The following is a 14,467-nucleotide window of genomic DNA, read 5'->3' on the forward strand; positions in this document are numbered from 1 at the left end:
CAACCGGATGAATCTCAGGAAATTAGACTGAGTGAAATAAAGAAGTCACACCCTGTATGATTCCATTAATATAACATTCTTGAAACGACAAGATTATAAAAGTGGAGATGGATTAATGGTTTCCCAGGGTTAAGGGTGGGAAGTGGAGGTGGGAGGGAAGTAGGTGTGGTCATAAAAGGGCAACACGAGGTATCTTTGTTATGGGTCCATGTGATGAGAAAATGTTTCAGCATCTTGACTGTGTCAGTGTCAATATCCTGGTTGCAATATTGTACTATATATAGGCTTGCAAGATGTCATCACCAGGGAGAAATGGGTAAAGGGTACACAGGATCTCTCTCTCTCTCTCTCTGTTATTTTTTTACAACTATAGGTGAATCTACAATTATCTCAAAATAAAAGGTTTAATTGAAAAAAAAAAGAGGGATTCCAACCAAAAAGAATGGAGACTTCACACATTGTCCAAATGCATTCTTTTTATTTGAGAAGGACGATCTCAAGGCAGTGCCCTTTGGAAAAGGCATCTCTCATCATCATGTACATCGAGATCAACCATTACTCTCGGCAAAGTACAAAAATACACGCATCAGTGACTTTCATACAATAAATACATAATCATGCATCCCACAATAAAAGGCACAGAAACCTGGTCACTTAGTAGTCATAAAAATTACTAGCTACATTAACAAAGCCACCCAAATTATCAGTATAAGGAACTGTAACAATATATTCCAAAGGTGAAAACACATAAAACATCTTTAAAATAGTATGCAATAAATATCTCAATTGTATATATTTTAAAAATTATGCCATTGTAAACAGCATGTAAACAAACAAAACTCACGTTTTCTTACCATTATTAAAAGTCATTAGAGCTAAAGTTATAACCTCTGCTCTGTCAGGTATATTTCACTGGCAAGTGTACTAAGCAGTTTAAAGTTTCACTCTTTTCTGCAGCAAACAGAGCCCACTGTGTAATAAATAGATAGGATCTCCATCTTTCAGATACAAGTTTCAAAACAGACTACCAAAATGTAGTAAATTCTTATCTATAAATAATATGGCAAAGGCTAGATCCCAACTATCTTCTGCAATGCAAGGGACAAAAGGAACAATATTGTTAGGTTTTCAACATGATGATAATAAATAGGAGGTAAATCACGACTGATTATCTTTTTAAAAAATATTTATGTGGTTGCGACGGGTGTTAGTTGCAGCACGTGGGCTCCTTAGTTGTGGCATGTGAACTCTTAGTTGCAGCATGCGTGTGGGATCTAGTTCTCTGACCAGGGATGGAACCTGGGCCCCCTGCGTTGGGAGCTCAGAGTCTTAACCACTGTGCCACCAGGGAAGTCCCATGCCTGATTATTGAAAGGTAGAATGAATGTGCTGAATATGACGGTCAAGTGTCCAGCCTTCTGAGCCTCTTTCTTTTGTGGTCCTTTTACAACATCGAACGAAGAGTAAAGCTCTATCAAACTAAGAATTTCCTTTTGCTAGAGAACATAGAAATGGTTGATACTTTATACTGATGGAAAACGGTGACTTCCAAATATGCCTATCAAAATGTAAATGTACATACAAGTAAGGTTTTTTCCATACTTACCGACAATAGTTTTTTCCTTCTCATAAAGGAACCCAATTGCCTAACCATCAATAAATATTCAGAGAAGTTAATTTTTTATAACTCACATATCTTTGTTTTGTTTCATCTATATATCAGTGCATTGTGGCACAAAAATACCAGTAGTAGATTTACTATATGCTTAGATAAGTATGCTACCTGTTAAGTAGTATTACTCCCTACTCCCCATTAAAAATAACTGAGGTGGAAACATCAACCCATAACTTCAAGTGGAGCCTTTGAAGTATACCAGAAAGCACTATTTACTTTTCCCCTCTACTGTGGGTTCCCAATGTATACTTCATATATTTTGGTGTGTGTGTCATTAATGAGGATATATGCCTTCCTAAAATGGACTTAAAATTGAACTTGTCTCCTACAAACTCATTAGTCACTTGGATCACACATAGCACCTATGGTTGTGGAAATGGGGTTCTATAGGATTGATGAAAGACGTACTTGACAAGTGATGGTCAAAAATTATTTGTGGTTGACCTGAAAATACAAAAACTGTGGACATAAGAATGGGATTACTTATTTATGACACAGAATTTAGTTTTTTGGGTGGAAGGTGACCACTTCCCTGAAAAAATCTGAGGAATACTACTTGATTTAAAAACATGTCCTCCCAATTTCTTAAACAAACTGTAGAAGAATCATCATGAAAACGAACTTGGACTCTTTCAGACAAGAGCTATGTCTTATTTTCTTTGTATCCCCGGCATTAATCAAATGTCGAGTGTAGAGCAGGTAGAAAAATATCTATTAAGTGAGTGAAATAAGAGGCCATTTAATTACATGCAAATTTTGGATTTATTTAATTTTTAAAATTATTGACTTTAAAGGGCTGTTTCTTTTTTAGGGCGGGGCCATGCCAGGTGGCATGCAGGATCTTAGTTCCCTGACCAGGGATCGAACCCATGCCCCCTGCAGTGGAAGCGCAGAGTCCTAACCACTAGACTGCCAGGGAATTCCGATATAGGGCTTTTTATGTTAACCTTTATCATAATTTGGAGACATGGAAGAACGCCTTTATAGAATCACAAAAGAGAAAACAAACCCTTAGGTAATAGTTTTTAGTCTTTATGTTCTATATGGGGTGATAGCAGTGGCAAACAAGCCTTCTTATATTTGCATAATAAAAAATGAAATAATCATTAACTCTAGATGACCTGATATTGCACAAATTCAGTCTCTATCTCTGGTTGAACACTATTTTTCAGAAAATTACACTTTCATTACCTTTTTAAAAATTCTTTCTCAAGTCTCATTATTTTGTGTAGGTAATTAGTGTATGTGTTTATGTAGATTGTATACACTGAATACCTGCCAAAGAGAGAGATCATCTTTAGGGCACATTTATGGATTATGAATAAGAAGTAGTTGGCAGTTATGTGAAAATTTACTAAGCTTCAATTTTAGAAACAAGAATTCAGATTTGGTAAATATTTCTCATGAATAGCTAACAAATGATTATCCTTCACAAAGCAACTGCTCTTCCCTGCTGTTTCTCTTCTGTTGCTTCTCCCAGAGTCCATGCGGGCTTCTGAATACACATCCCCCTCATGTGGACTCTCAGGGAAGTCTAAGCGTTCATTTGTGAAAGTATAAAAACACAAAGAAGTTTGGGCGCTATATTACCTTCATTCACTCAACATTTATTAAAGTCCTATTACGTGCTAGCTAGACACTGAGACTACAAAGAGAAATCCAGTTGTGGGCAAGCAGATATATATATATTGAATTACTGAAATGTGATATATATATATTGAATTATTGAAATGCGATGTTATTTTAATAGAAGAAGTTTCAAGAGGCTATGGAGCATGGATGAAATACTTAACCTGCCTGGGAAGTCAGGTAGAGTGTCATAGAAGGTAAAATTTGAACTGAGTCTTGAATGAGTTGATCTACAGCATGTGATTATGCCAAAGCACTGAACCGTGAGAAGTTCCAAACTCCTGGGTTACAAAAGGTCTCTAGAGGAAATGGTGGGTGACAATGCTAAAAATGGTGGGAAGAGGCAAGGTCATGGAGACCCTTATCCATCACGCTAAGGAGTTAGGTTGCCATGCTGTAAAGGAGGGAGAGTCTAGTTAAGGATTTTTAGCAGGGGCATGACAAAACAAATCTGTGTTTTAAAAAGACCAATCTGTCAACCATGTGGAAGATGGACTAGAGGCAGGGGAGAATGAAGGTAGGAAAACTGGTCGCTGAAAAACTTTGGCAAAAGCATAGGAGAGGGGCTTCCCTGGTGGTGCAATGGTTAAGAATCCGCCTGCCAATGCAGGGGACATGGGTTCGAGCCCTGGTCCCGAAAGATCCCACATGCGGTGGAGCAACTAAGCCCGTGCGCCACGACTACTGAGCCTGTGCTCTAGGGCCCGTGTGCCGCAACTACTGAGCCTGCATGCTGCAACTACTGAAGCCCGCACGCCTAGAGTTCATGCCCCACAACAAGAGAAGACACCGCAATGAGAGGCCCGTGCACCGCAACGAAGAGTAGCCCCTGCTCACCACAACTAGAGAAAACCCGCGCACAGCAAAGAAGACTCAATGCAGCCAAAAATAAATAAAGTGAATAAATTAAAAGAAAATTTAAAGCATAGGAGAGAAAAATGGTAAAGGTTTGTACTGATAAAAGTCTGAACCAAGGCATTAGCGCTTTGCTTTACTGCAACTAATTAGAAATACAACATAAAATGTCAATTCAATTTTTGAGATGGACAAAAAATAAAATATGCAACTGTATAAATACTAAAAAAACACTTTGATATAGAAAAGGCTTTGGCTTATACAATTCCAAAGCAAGATTAAGTTAAGCCTGTGTTTTGTTCCATATTTTAGCTTATGAGTGTCTTGGCAGAAAAACATAATCACATAATGTTGCTATGAGAACTGTGTCATCTCTCAAAAGCTTTCTGAAAGCTTTTCAAGTAAAAGGAGGCAAGGAAACAAAAGAACTGCTCAAGTTTGCAATTCTTTCATGCTCATCATTATGTATATTTAAAAATTGCTGCAAAATGGAAATCTGTAAACAGGGTAGGGTCTAATTAAAATGATAATTAATTTTAATTATACTAAGGTCAGCTGTATATCAGGTCATTGCAGGAAGCAAATTTCCAGAAAAATAATTTTTTCCCATCACTGTACCAAATCATTCTGGAATCATCATTTAGAGATCTGTTATTATGAAAACTAAGTTGTGCCATTAAGACAGATCAAAATATATGCAAATGAGCTCTGAATCAGTCTCTTCCCTTATGTCATGCAGCTTACACCCTCTTAAAATTCCAGCATTTTTAGGGGAGGGGGATGTAGCAGGAGCTCCAATGTCGTAAATAAATACCAGATTTAGCAAGGAAATCTTTAAGTCAAGGATCAGACAGTGACTGAATTCAAATGTCAGGGAAAAATAAAGTCAATATTCATTTACCCTTATCTATATTTAATAATTTTAACTAGGTTGTTCGAATTTTTCCCCCTTAATTGTACTTAGATTTCCATTATGGTAATAATTAAGACAATCTCTAGCTTAGTTTCTTTACAGGAAGTTTTGAAGGTACTTTGCATTGTACCATTCCATGGCCAAAGAAGGTAGATAGTGATGCATGCTTCAGATCAAACAGCAAGGAAACCATTTAGAATTCACTTAGTATAGAAAGTAAGTGACGTCACAGAGTAAAACAAGGTAAGGGAGTCCGGTATTCCGTTTTTAAAAACGCTGATTTAAAGAGACATTTTCCTCTTTGGGGAGTTAATCTAAGAAAAGATGTGAAAGTCTTAGCTAAAAAAAAAAATATATATATATATATATATTTATATATTTATAAAATTGTTGTCTGGGGTGAGTGTAAAAAAATTAAGTTACTCTAAATTTCTGAAGATTTTAGAAGTGAGTTTTTAGCCTATACTAAAATGAATAATATGAACCTGTAGTACACAGATGAACATACCCATAACCTTCTCTGGTGCTGACAGTACTAATGTAACTTCACTCATTTTAAAAATGAACAGAAAGGGATATTAATTTGGGCTTTTAATTTTCATGTGATGGGATAAAGTCTGGGAAGCTTTTCTACACATCTAAAACAACAGTGGGAAAGAAGTAGTAACTTTAAGTATGATTCACACTTAGCTAGTTTCTTTTGTAAAAGAAAAATTAACAAGTACTTATAATTGATAATATTGTGTGCCATTTCTAATTAGGGAAACTGAGGCACCAAAACATCTAGCTCATAGTAAGGACACACTGAGCCAGCGCCAAAGTCAGTTGAGGAACCCGATAAACCTAAACCATATTCCCATCTCCAGAATCACAGAATTTAGCTATTTATAATATTATAAATTTGAATACTTTTTTATTGTTTCAAATGAAAGGAAAATCCATCCTTGCTAACAAATTTCAAGGCTCTAAGCCTTGAAAGCTTCATGAAAATCAATCTCTTTACTCTGTATGGTCTGGTCTGACCTACATGTACCAGAGTTCTTCTTTGGGAAGTTGCTAAGCCCTTCTGACTAGTTCTCCCTACATCACTTACTAAGTTGAGAAAATTTGCCTCATGTAATAAACACAAATGATCAGGTTATCCAAACTACCTGCTTAATTGACTTCCAAATTTCAACAGTAGAATGGGCTCCCTAAACTCACTGGTTATTTTGAAAAGATACAGATACAATCCCAGACTTCACCAGTGTGACTTTTTTTTTGTTTTTTGTGGTTTTGTGCTCACCATACATCTCACACGCTTTGCATTTTTATAATATAAACTGAAAGATACCTATGTTCAAACTCTCGATTTCCAAAACTTTCACAAATTACCAAGCTCCTTTTTCCTTTAATTTCCATATAATGTTTCTCATATATTTTCTTTTTTCCTGCCTTCAATAATTGCTTGTGCAATAATAAAATTAATATAAAACTATGTCTTTTAAATTCTAGTAAATTAATTCTTAATCTTCTACTATAGTTCTTAAATAGCTTACATTTCATCTACTGCTTACACTATAAACCAATAAAACAGTTGAATTTAGGGCTTATTAAAGTGATTTCTTTGGTATATGACACAGCCTCATGGTAAATCAGAACAGTTATTTTTCTTCCTTGAAAACGTGATTTTATTCTGTGTGGCATGTTGTGCTATTATGTTTAACATTTTTAGTTTTTTAAAAGTTGAATAGAGAATATTTTCAAACAGAAAGAATTCAAAACTCAATTAAAATCTCACTGACTTAACTGACAGAAACAGACAAACCATTATTCCTCATAAGTACTCTGACTAAAGCAGCCCAGAGTCAAATGCAAACCTGTTAAAAATATACACCCTGAAACCTAGAGCTGGAGGTATGTGAAATTTGGAGGGTTCCAGATTTTTAATGTTCATTCAAATGTCATATTGGCAGTATAATCAACTGAGATCTCTTTTACAACAAAAATTGAAAATTTACTACAGAAAAGCAGTCCTGACTTGAAGATAAAATATATATTGGCAAAATATAGCATGATGAATCCCTTGGTTACAGTAAATACTTAATATTGGTGATTTCATTTTGGCTTTATGCCTTTTTCCATATTTATTTTAAACATGAAATTTTTTTTTTTAAACAAACTCTCTATTACTTTTCAGTTATCTATGATGGTAAAGAATCAGATTTTTACACGGAAAAAAACTGGGCATCTGTTTGACAGAAATGAGTACTTCAAGTACGTAAGTAAATCATTAACAGAGCTGTTACACTCTAAGCAACAGCAATAACAAAGAAAAGATCTAGAATAAGCATTTTGTATAAAGATTACATTTCACGACATAATAAATAAATGCACTGATTTATACAACTTGTAAAAACCTTCTACTGATGATTATGAGTAATACTGTCTATTACTGACTTTGCTGATATCAGCACTGCCTCGCATAGAGTTTCAAAAGGTAAAATACTTGCCCCCAAAGCCACAAAATATACAAAGCTGGTTTGTTATTAAATACTTTGTCTGCCAGAAGTCCTACAAACTAAAATACATCTTGGCAGTTTGAATCACCAGCGTGACCAGTTTTTTGGTATAAAAAGATAAGAAAAATTTTAATATGAAAATTAATAAAACCAGTAAAAGGAGAAACCTGTTGTATAAATAGACATTTTAATGTAAAACTGAGACTTTCATTTCACTTAAGAGGAAGAAAAACTTCGATACAACTTACTTGAAGATTTGAAAATAATATATTTTCCCAGCTCTAGATAAATATATTACTCCAATTTATTAGTCATCTTCAATATACAATATATAACTCACAAAACTGGGAATGTTACAACGCCAAAACCTTTCACAGCACTAGTTACCAGTTACCAGAACTGTAAGAAATCTTTAGCTACATATCAGCTTAATACTTAGAATATAGAAACAGATATGGCTAAGCAGTGGCAAACAATAGTGCAAACAGTAAGGACAACAAAATATATTTGTTTTCCTTTTTAGCTTGAATATCTAACTGCATTATCCTACTTCAGTGGCATTATCAACTGAGTATGAAACTTACGTTAATCCATTGAGAAAGTAACCCTATGTTCCTTTAGGTTTGATTAACTTGCTCTTGAAATGCAGTTCTATGAAATATCCAGACTATTCATAAATTCCTATACAATGAATAACTTGTAGCTAAAATGAAATATTTTATGTGGAGTTTTTATAACGTTTAAGTAGTGGCTTGGTTTCTATTTTTCCAACGAAAACTTGGAAGTGCATACAAAATTAAGAGGGAGAGGATATAAATATATGTAAATAGAATCTTAATTACATAAAGGGAATTAACCTGTTCATCTATATTAGTAATATGGGGTTTTTCTTAAACATCGTTACTGAGTTTAAGGCAGCCTCAGTTACTCTGTTAAACTTCTTTTCCTGAAAATAACAGAAAGAAGTATACAAATAGGTACAGTCCAGCTGTCTTTTTATCTCTCCGTTCTCTGTCACGATAAATCTTTACAGTTTTTTATTCTAAAGGAGATGCCTCTCAACAAAACTTGGAGGAAATAAAGAGGAAACAATAATAACAATAAAAATGAATGCTTTGTGTATTAGAAAAATCAATAATCATTGCCTCTTTAAAGTTTTGCTTTAGCAGGCATCCTATTGCAAGGGCAACACATTCCCCAACTGACACAGAGATTGCTATACAAGAGTCACTGGGGAGATGCCATAGCAGAGAGAAACAAGCCCCAGGCCCCATGGCACTTGGCGTGGGGCAGTGAGGGCAGAGGCATGGCAGCCAAGCTCTGGAAACCACTTGGGAAGCTGTTCCATTGACCAACAATATTGAGGAATCTTCACTTCTTACTCTTTTCAGCTGATTTAAAGAACTGCCACTAATATCATCAATCTCTAAACCCATTGTTTCATCCAACCTGCATTTGAAAAATGCAAGATAAGTTCATTTTGGAAGGAGCGAGCAGGAGAGATCCTAGATGTCAAGGTTGAAAGATGTAATGTTTCTACAGCTTAATGAAAAGCGGTATCTTTAAGGAATTCACATCTATACAACAGAAAAGTCCACTATGTTGTCAACCCAGTGGGAGATAATAGGTAATTTACTTTAGAAATGATGTAGAGACGTTTCCACTCTAATTTTCTAAGTCATAGTTTTGCATGGGTATTTCCTTCCTCAATTCCTGTTACAAACAACTTCTATGGAGATTAAAGTAGTGGTCTCTTTATTCATTAAAATTAGCTAAAGAATCTCTAGGCAATAATGTTTTGGTCATTATATAACTATGTAAAAATTAAGTAAAGGCTTACTGACCATATGTCACACTCGGACAGATCTTATTATAGAATTAAATAATTTGTATTTTGAGGGTCAAGAATACATTATTTTTCAGGCACTATTTTAAGGAATTATTAACTATCTGAAAATCAGGATAAGTTAGCATAATAAGAAAGCCAGACTTTAGTCTAGCAAAACATGCCTTCTTTTAGGGTCTTAATGACGCATTCACTTTACCTGTAATCATTTTGGGTCTCTCTTTTTTTTTTTTTTTGCATGCCTAATGATTCATTTAATGTGTGCATGTGTCCTCAAGCATGAACTATGTCAATAGGATAATCTACTGATAAACGAAAGTGAGAAGTACAAGTTGTTGGAGATCAACCCGGTCTTTACTTATCTCAGTACACATTCTTCTGAAATGTTGCCTGTGACTTAAGTTGTGAACAAATGAGAATGTCACATGAGCAAATGCAGATTGTTAGTGACTTAGACGTGGGGTGAGGGGCTGGAGAGAGGCCAGTTGTGTTGGCCAATCTCCTGTGTGCCACCTTATCTACCAAAATATAACCAAAATATATACTGGGTAGGTAGGGCTCATCTAGAACCTGGATTAGGAATAAGGATTGAGAAGAAAACTCAGCTGGGTGATGCATGAGTTTCAGCTCATTTCTGGGACTAGTTGGAGAAGGGATAGGAAACAGTGGGTTGGACAGCAAGCTATTCTGAGAAACTTCAAAGACCTCAGATCCCTCCTAGCTAGGAGAGAGAAAAACGCATCTAGGCCAGGGCTAATCACCCAACAAATCTTATTAAAAGGAAGATTTTGACTCAACAGGGCTGGAATGGACTGAGATTCTGCATTTCTATAAGCTCCCAGGTGATACGGATGCTGCTGGTGCATGGACCACATTTTGAGTAGCAATGATGCAGAGCAGTGCTATCCAGTAGAATTTTTGCAGTGATGGAACTATTCAACATCTGTATTGTCTACTATGGCTATTGAGTGATTGAAATGTTGCTAGTGCAACTGAGAAACTAAATTTCTAATTAAATTAACTTTAAACAGCCACATGGAGCTAGTGGCCACCATGTAGGACAGCACAGATCTTACACATTCAGGGATCACCTCTTCTCAGCCACAGCAATATATGTGATGGTCCTCAAATGATCTAATCCATCAATTCATTTAGATTAGTAACTTTCCTTTTATAAAATGCAAACTGTAAAATCAGTTTCTTTACATTGTTTTCTTCCTAACACTTGGCTAGATGACCCACAGTGGGTGCTAAGGTGGGGCAAGATAAAAGGAGTCCGTTTGTAGTGGGACAGTTGATGAGGAAAGGGCAGTACGTGGCAGTGAGAATTTGAGCAACCATCTCTATTGGGCACGTGGAAAAATGGGAAGCCAGGAAGTAAGCAAGAAACTCAGAAAGTGAGGTGGAGGGACAGATGCAAGAGAAAAATTGAGTACTCTGAAATTTGATTTAGGCCTGACCCTGTCCCTTTCTTGACAAGTAAGTTGTTCCTCAGGAAAACGAGCAGTGAAGGAAAATGAAAGGAAGTGGATGTGAGCTGTGACTCCCCTCCAGCCCTCCCAAATTATCTACATGCAGGAGAGTCTGGTGGGGAGGAAAGACGGCAATTACAGCTGGCAATCAGGCCCAGGCTTGAGCTTCTCACCTCAGCTTATGCATGGACCAAGGTGCAGAGGCCCCACCTACACTCCCCAGAGCTGGGATCAGGCCACGTGGAGAAGCTCTTCCTATCTTTTTCGTAACCCCATCTACCATGAGAAGCTGATTCCTCTGCGAGGCTGACACTGGCCTCTGGAGGCTCTGAGGGCACCATCCTGGCAAACAGGCGTGAGTGATGTCCTTTGGGTCCTACATAGCTATGCACAGACAATGCATACAGTGAAAAATGCTCCTATTCAAAACCCATTTGCTGGAAAATTCTAGCTAAGGATTCTGTTAACTGAGGTTCAACATATATAATGGATGTTACTCAAGAGTGAAAAAGCAACATCAAATACAAAATCTAATCATTTACATCTTCCTCTTAAATTCTGAACATGTGATAACTAGATAATCTTTCCTATTGGCAAAGGAGAATTTGGGGAGAGTGAAAATCGGTAACGATGTTTGCATTAATTCATTCTTTTCTAGGATTTCTTGCCTCCTTGCCTCCACCTTTCCTTTTTCTTTTTTTTTTTTTTTGTGGACAGGGATCCGCAATCTCAGCAGAGAGTTCTGAGAACACAGGGAAGTGCCTGAAAGAGCAGGACACTTTGCAGGGTGAGGGACTCTAAAAGGGACTGGAAAGGAAGACCTTTGATTTCATAAGTGTGGATAACATTAAAATTAACTGAGTAGCTCTTTGCTCTTTGAAGCTACCTGATACAATTCGCTTTGGAAAATTTCCATTTATTCACAACTTGGGTAAAATATATAGTCAGACACACTTGGTCAGGAACCTATCAAGTTTCATTTATTTTTCAGATGCCCAAATTTTGTGATTTTTACTAGTAAATACTCAAGTTATAAATAAGGATAAGCATCAAATATTTAAACCCTTTTGATATAATTAAATTATATGTCAGACAATAGCTCATTTTAAATGTTTTCCCATCTATATTTCTCTTTAAGCATCTGGAAAATAAATGTCTAGAAAATATCAATGAGAGTATAGTTTAGATTACATGTACACAAGTGTGAATGTACATATAAATGTATACGTGTATATATGTATATCTTTTGAGCACCTACCTAGAAGGCTACTTTATGAAAATTGTTAACCACTGGGTCAGTAGTACCCTGTTTACTTCTCTTATATAGAAGATTTTTAAACATTAGAATTAATTTTTTGGTATATAATGTCTAAAGAAAATTTATTTAAGGACATTTTTGTGACTTTTTGATATGTATGCCTTTGGCTTTCAAAGATTTTGATCATTGTAATGTTGACTCCTCATGCGCTAGACTGAAGTATAGTGGTTTACAAAAAGGAAAATAATATCTACCTGATAGGATATAAGAATTAAGTGAGATAATAATAAATAATGGAAAGCCCTTAAGAAAAAATTTAAATCTCTTTTGTTGGGAAGTTTGTGTCAGGAGTCCCTTTAGCCAGTGGACGAGTCTGGGTGACCAATCAGTATACCAATCCCAGTTGAGACGTTGGGGAAATTCCTGGATGTCAACAGTCTGCTATATTATACATGCAAACAGAGTATTAAATAATTATTTAATTGAAATGAAAAATTTAAAACAGAATGTGGGAATTTTGGTACGGAGAGCTATGATAAGTTTTGTTAGGCAACAGAACATATAATTTTATGAAAATATCCAGAGAATTTTCTTAATGTGCACACCTACTGTTTATGATAGGTTGGTATAAAATTGGCTTGCATAAGATATATATCATTTGTTGATTAGGGCACAGACACATGTTCACAAATTCTTAGATATAGAATATTTATGCAAAATTCCACATCAAAGAACAGAAAAGTGCCTTTAGCCAACCAAAAGGTACTTAGGTAGTAATAAATTAAATTCCATTAAAACTGACATTAAAGCTAAGTGTTACATATTAAATGTGACATGCAAGAAACAGAAAGACAATTCAGGCAGGAACATCGTGCATTAAGATTTGCATTCATTCGTAGTATTTGAGGGGTTTTAACCATATTCTTTGACCACTGAGAGCTAGGAATCTGAGGTGATACCAATTCAAAACACCACTTAATTTACATCTTAGTCTTCTAGCCAGTGATTTTAAGTAAGAAGCCAATGCCTCCAATAATGAAACCCAAGAAATTTCAGCTACATATTGTTATGTGTTTGCACGGTAAGAACATTCCATCTGACCAGGTTAAAGGAAAGTAAACATTGTGCAATTCCACCTTTTGGACAATGCAATTGTCTCAGATTCCTCCCACCTTTTTACTAATATGAGCAAATTTGAATGTGTCAGGTTTGCACAATAAGAAAATGGCTTTGTGGAATGTATTTTTGTGGCACAAAATATTTTCTAATACCTCAAATCAAACTTTTCACCCATATCAAGCCGTAGAGGTGCCTCAGTGGTGCTTATTTATCTAGGCAGAAAACTACAAGAACAGCCAATGGCTCCCAAGGACTTTGTATTAAGTAGCAATTACTTTCCTTCCAAGGAACAGCACCAATATGATTACACCTCAGACTGGGGGTGTGCTCCTTCCAAGCTCTTTAATTCCCTGGAGAATTCGCTTCATATGACCCACTTTCGGTATCCCCAGGTCCTAAAAATAAAAAAAAAAGGTAGAAAGAAAGAAAAAAGAAAGAGGAAGAAGTTTACTGACAAGAGAAAAACTGAGGATTAAATATTTAACTAGCTAATAACACAGTTAGCATTCAGCTCATTCATTTTAGTTTACATTCAATGATTTAGGAAGTAAAAGTTAGAAAAGTAAGTTTATAAAACCAAAAACCCTGACATTAAAAAATTGCCGACCAGTAAAAAAATCACATCTTACACAACTCTTAAATGTGACATTCTCATAAGTTATACAAAAGGGCAATTCTTTAAGAGTCAAAATTACTTCCTCTTTTTTCTTCTTCTTTTTTTTTTTGTTTTAAAAAACACAGGTCCGGGCTTCCCTGGTGGCGCAGTGGTTGAGAGTCCGCCTGCCGATGCAGGGGACACGGGTTCGTGCCCTGGTCCGGGAGGATCCCACATGCCGCGGAGTGGCTGGGCCCGTGAGCCATGGCCGCTGAGCCTGCGCGTCCGGAGCCTGTGCTCCGCAATGGGAGGGGCCACAACAGTGAGAGGCCCGCGTACCGAAAAACAAGAAAACAAAAAAACAAACAAAAAAACCACAGGTCCTTTTGTGATCTCTGAAAGAAGTGACATGTGACACCAGGGTATCCACAATTAGTCTTAAAACAACTACACATTTCCTTGCTAAAATATTAAACTTACAAGTGAGGCCTGATCCTCAGGGAAGACTCCAGTGCCCATGACCTAAATGTGGAATCCAAATGCATTTGAACTTGCATTTAGAGCCTTTGATTTGAGTGAAATATTTAAATATTCCTTATACTTC

At 36.1% G+C, this 14,467-nt stretch overlaps 1 protein-coding gene across 3 annotated transcripts in view; it reads right to left on the bottom strand.

Annotated features, from left to right (window-relative positions):
• Window positions 1-474: 474 nt before the first annotated feature.
• Window positions 475-14,467, bottom strand: part of DGKH (diacylglycerol kinase eta) — a gene marked incomplete at its 5' end in the record, with an annotated part of 183,438 nt that continues 169,445 nt past the window's right edge. For all 3 annotated transcript variants that reach the window (XM_079903027.1, XM_079903028.1, XM_079903029.1), the window contains one exon: window positions 475-13,663. In XM_079903027.1, the coding sequence (XP_079759153.1) occupies window positions 13,580-13,663 (84 nt within the window). In that variant the 3' untranslated portion in view covers window positions 475-13,579. The remainder of the gene's footprint in view (window positions 13,664-14,467) is intronic.

Source organism: Stenella coeruleoalba, assembly GCF_951394435.1.
Source record: "Stenella coeruleoalba genome assembly, chromosome: 18".
Taxonomy (NCBI): domain Eukaryota; kingdom Metazoa; phylum Chordata; class Mammalia; order Artiodactyla; family Delphinidae; genus Stenella; species Stenella coeruleoalba.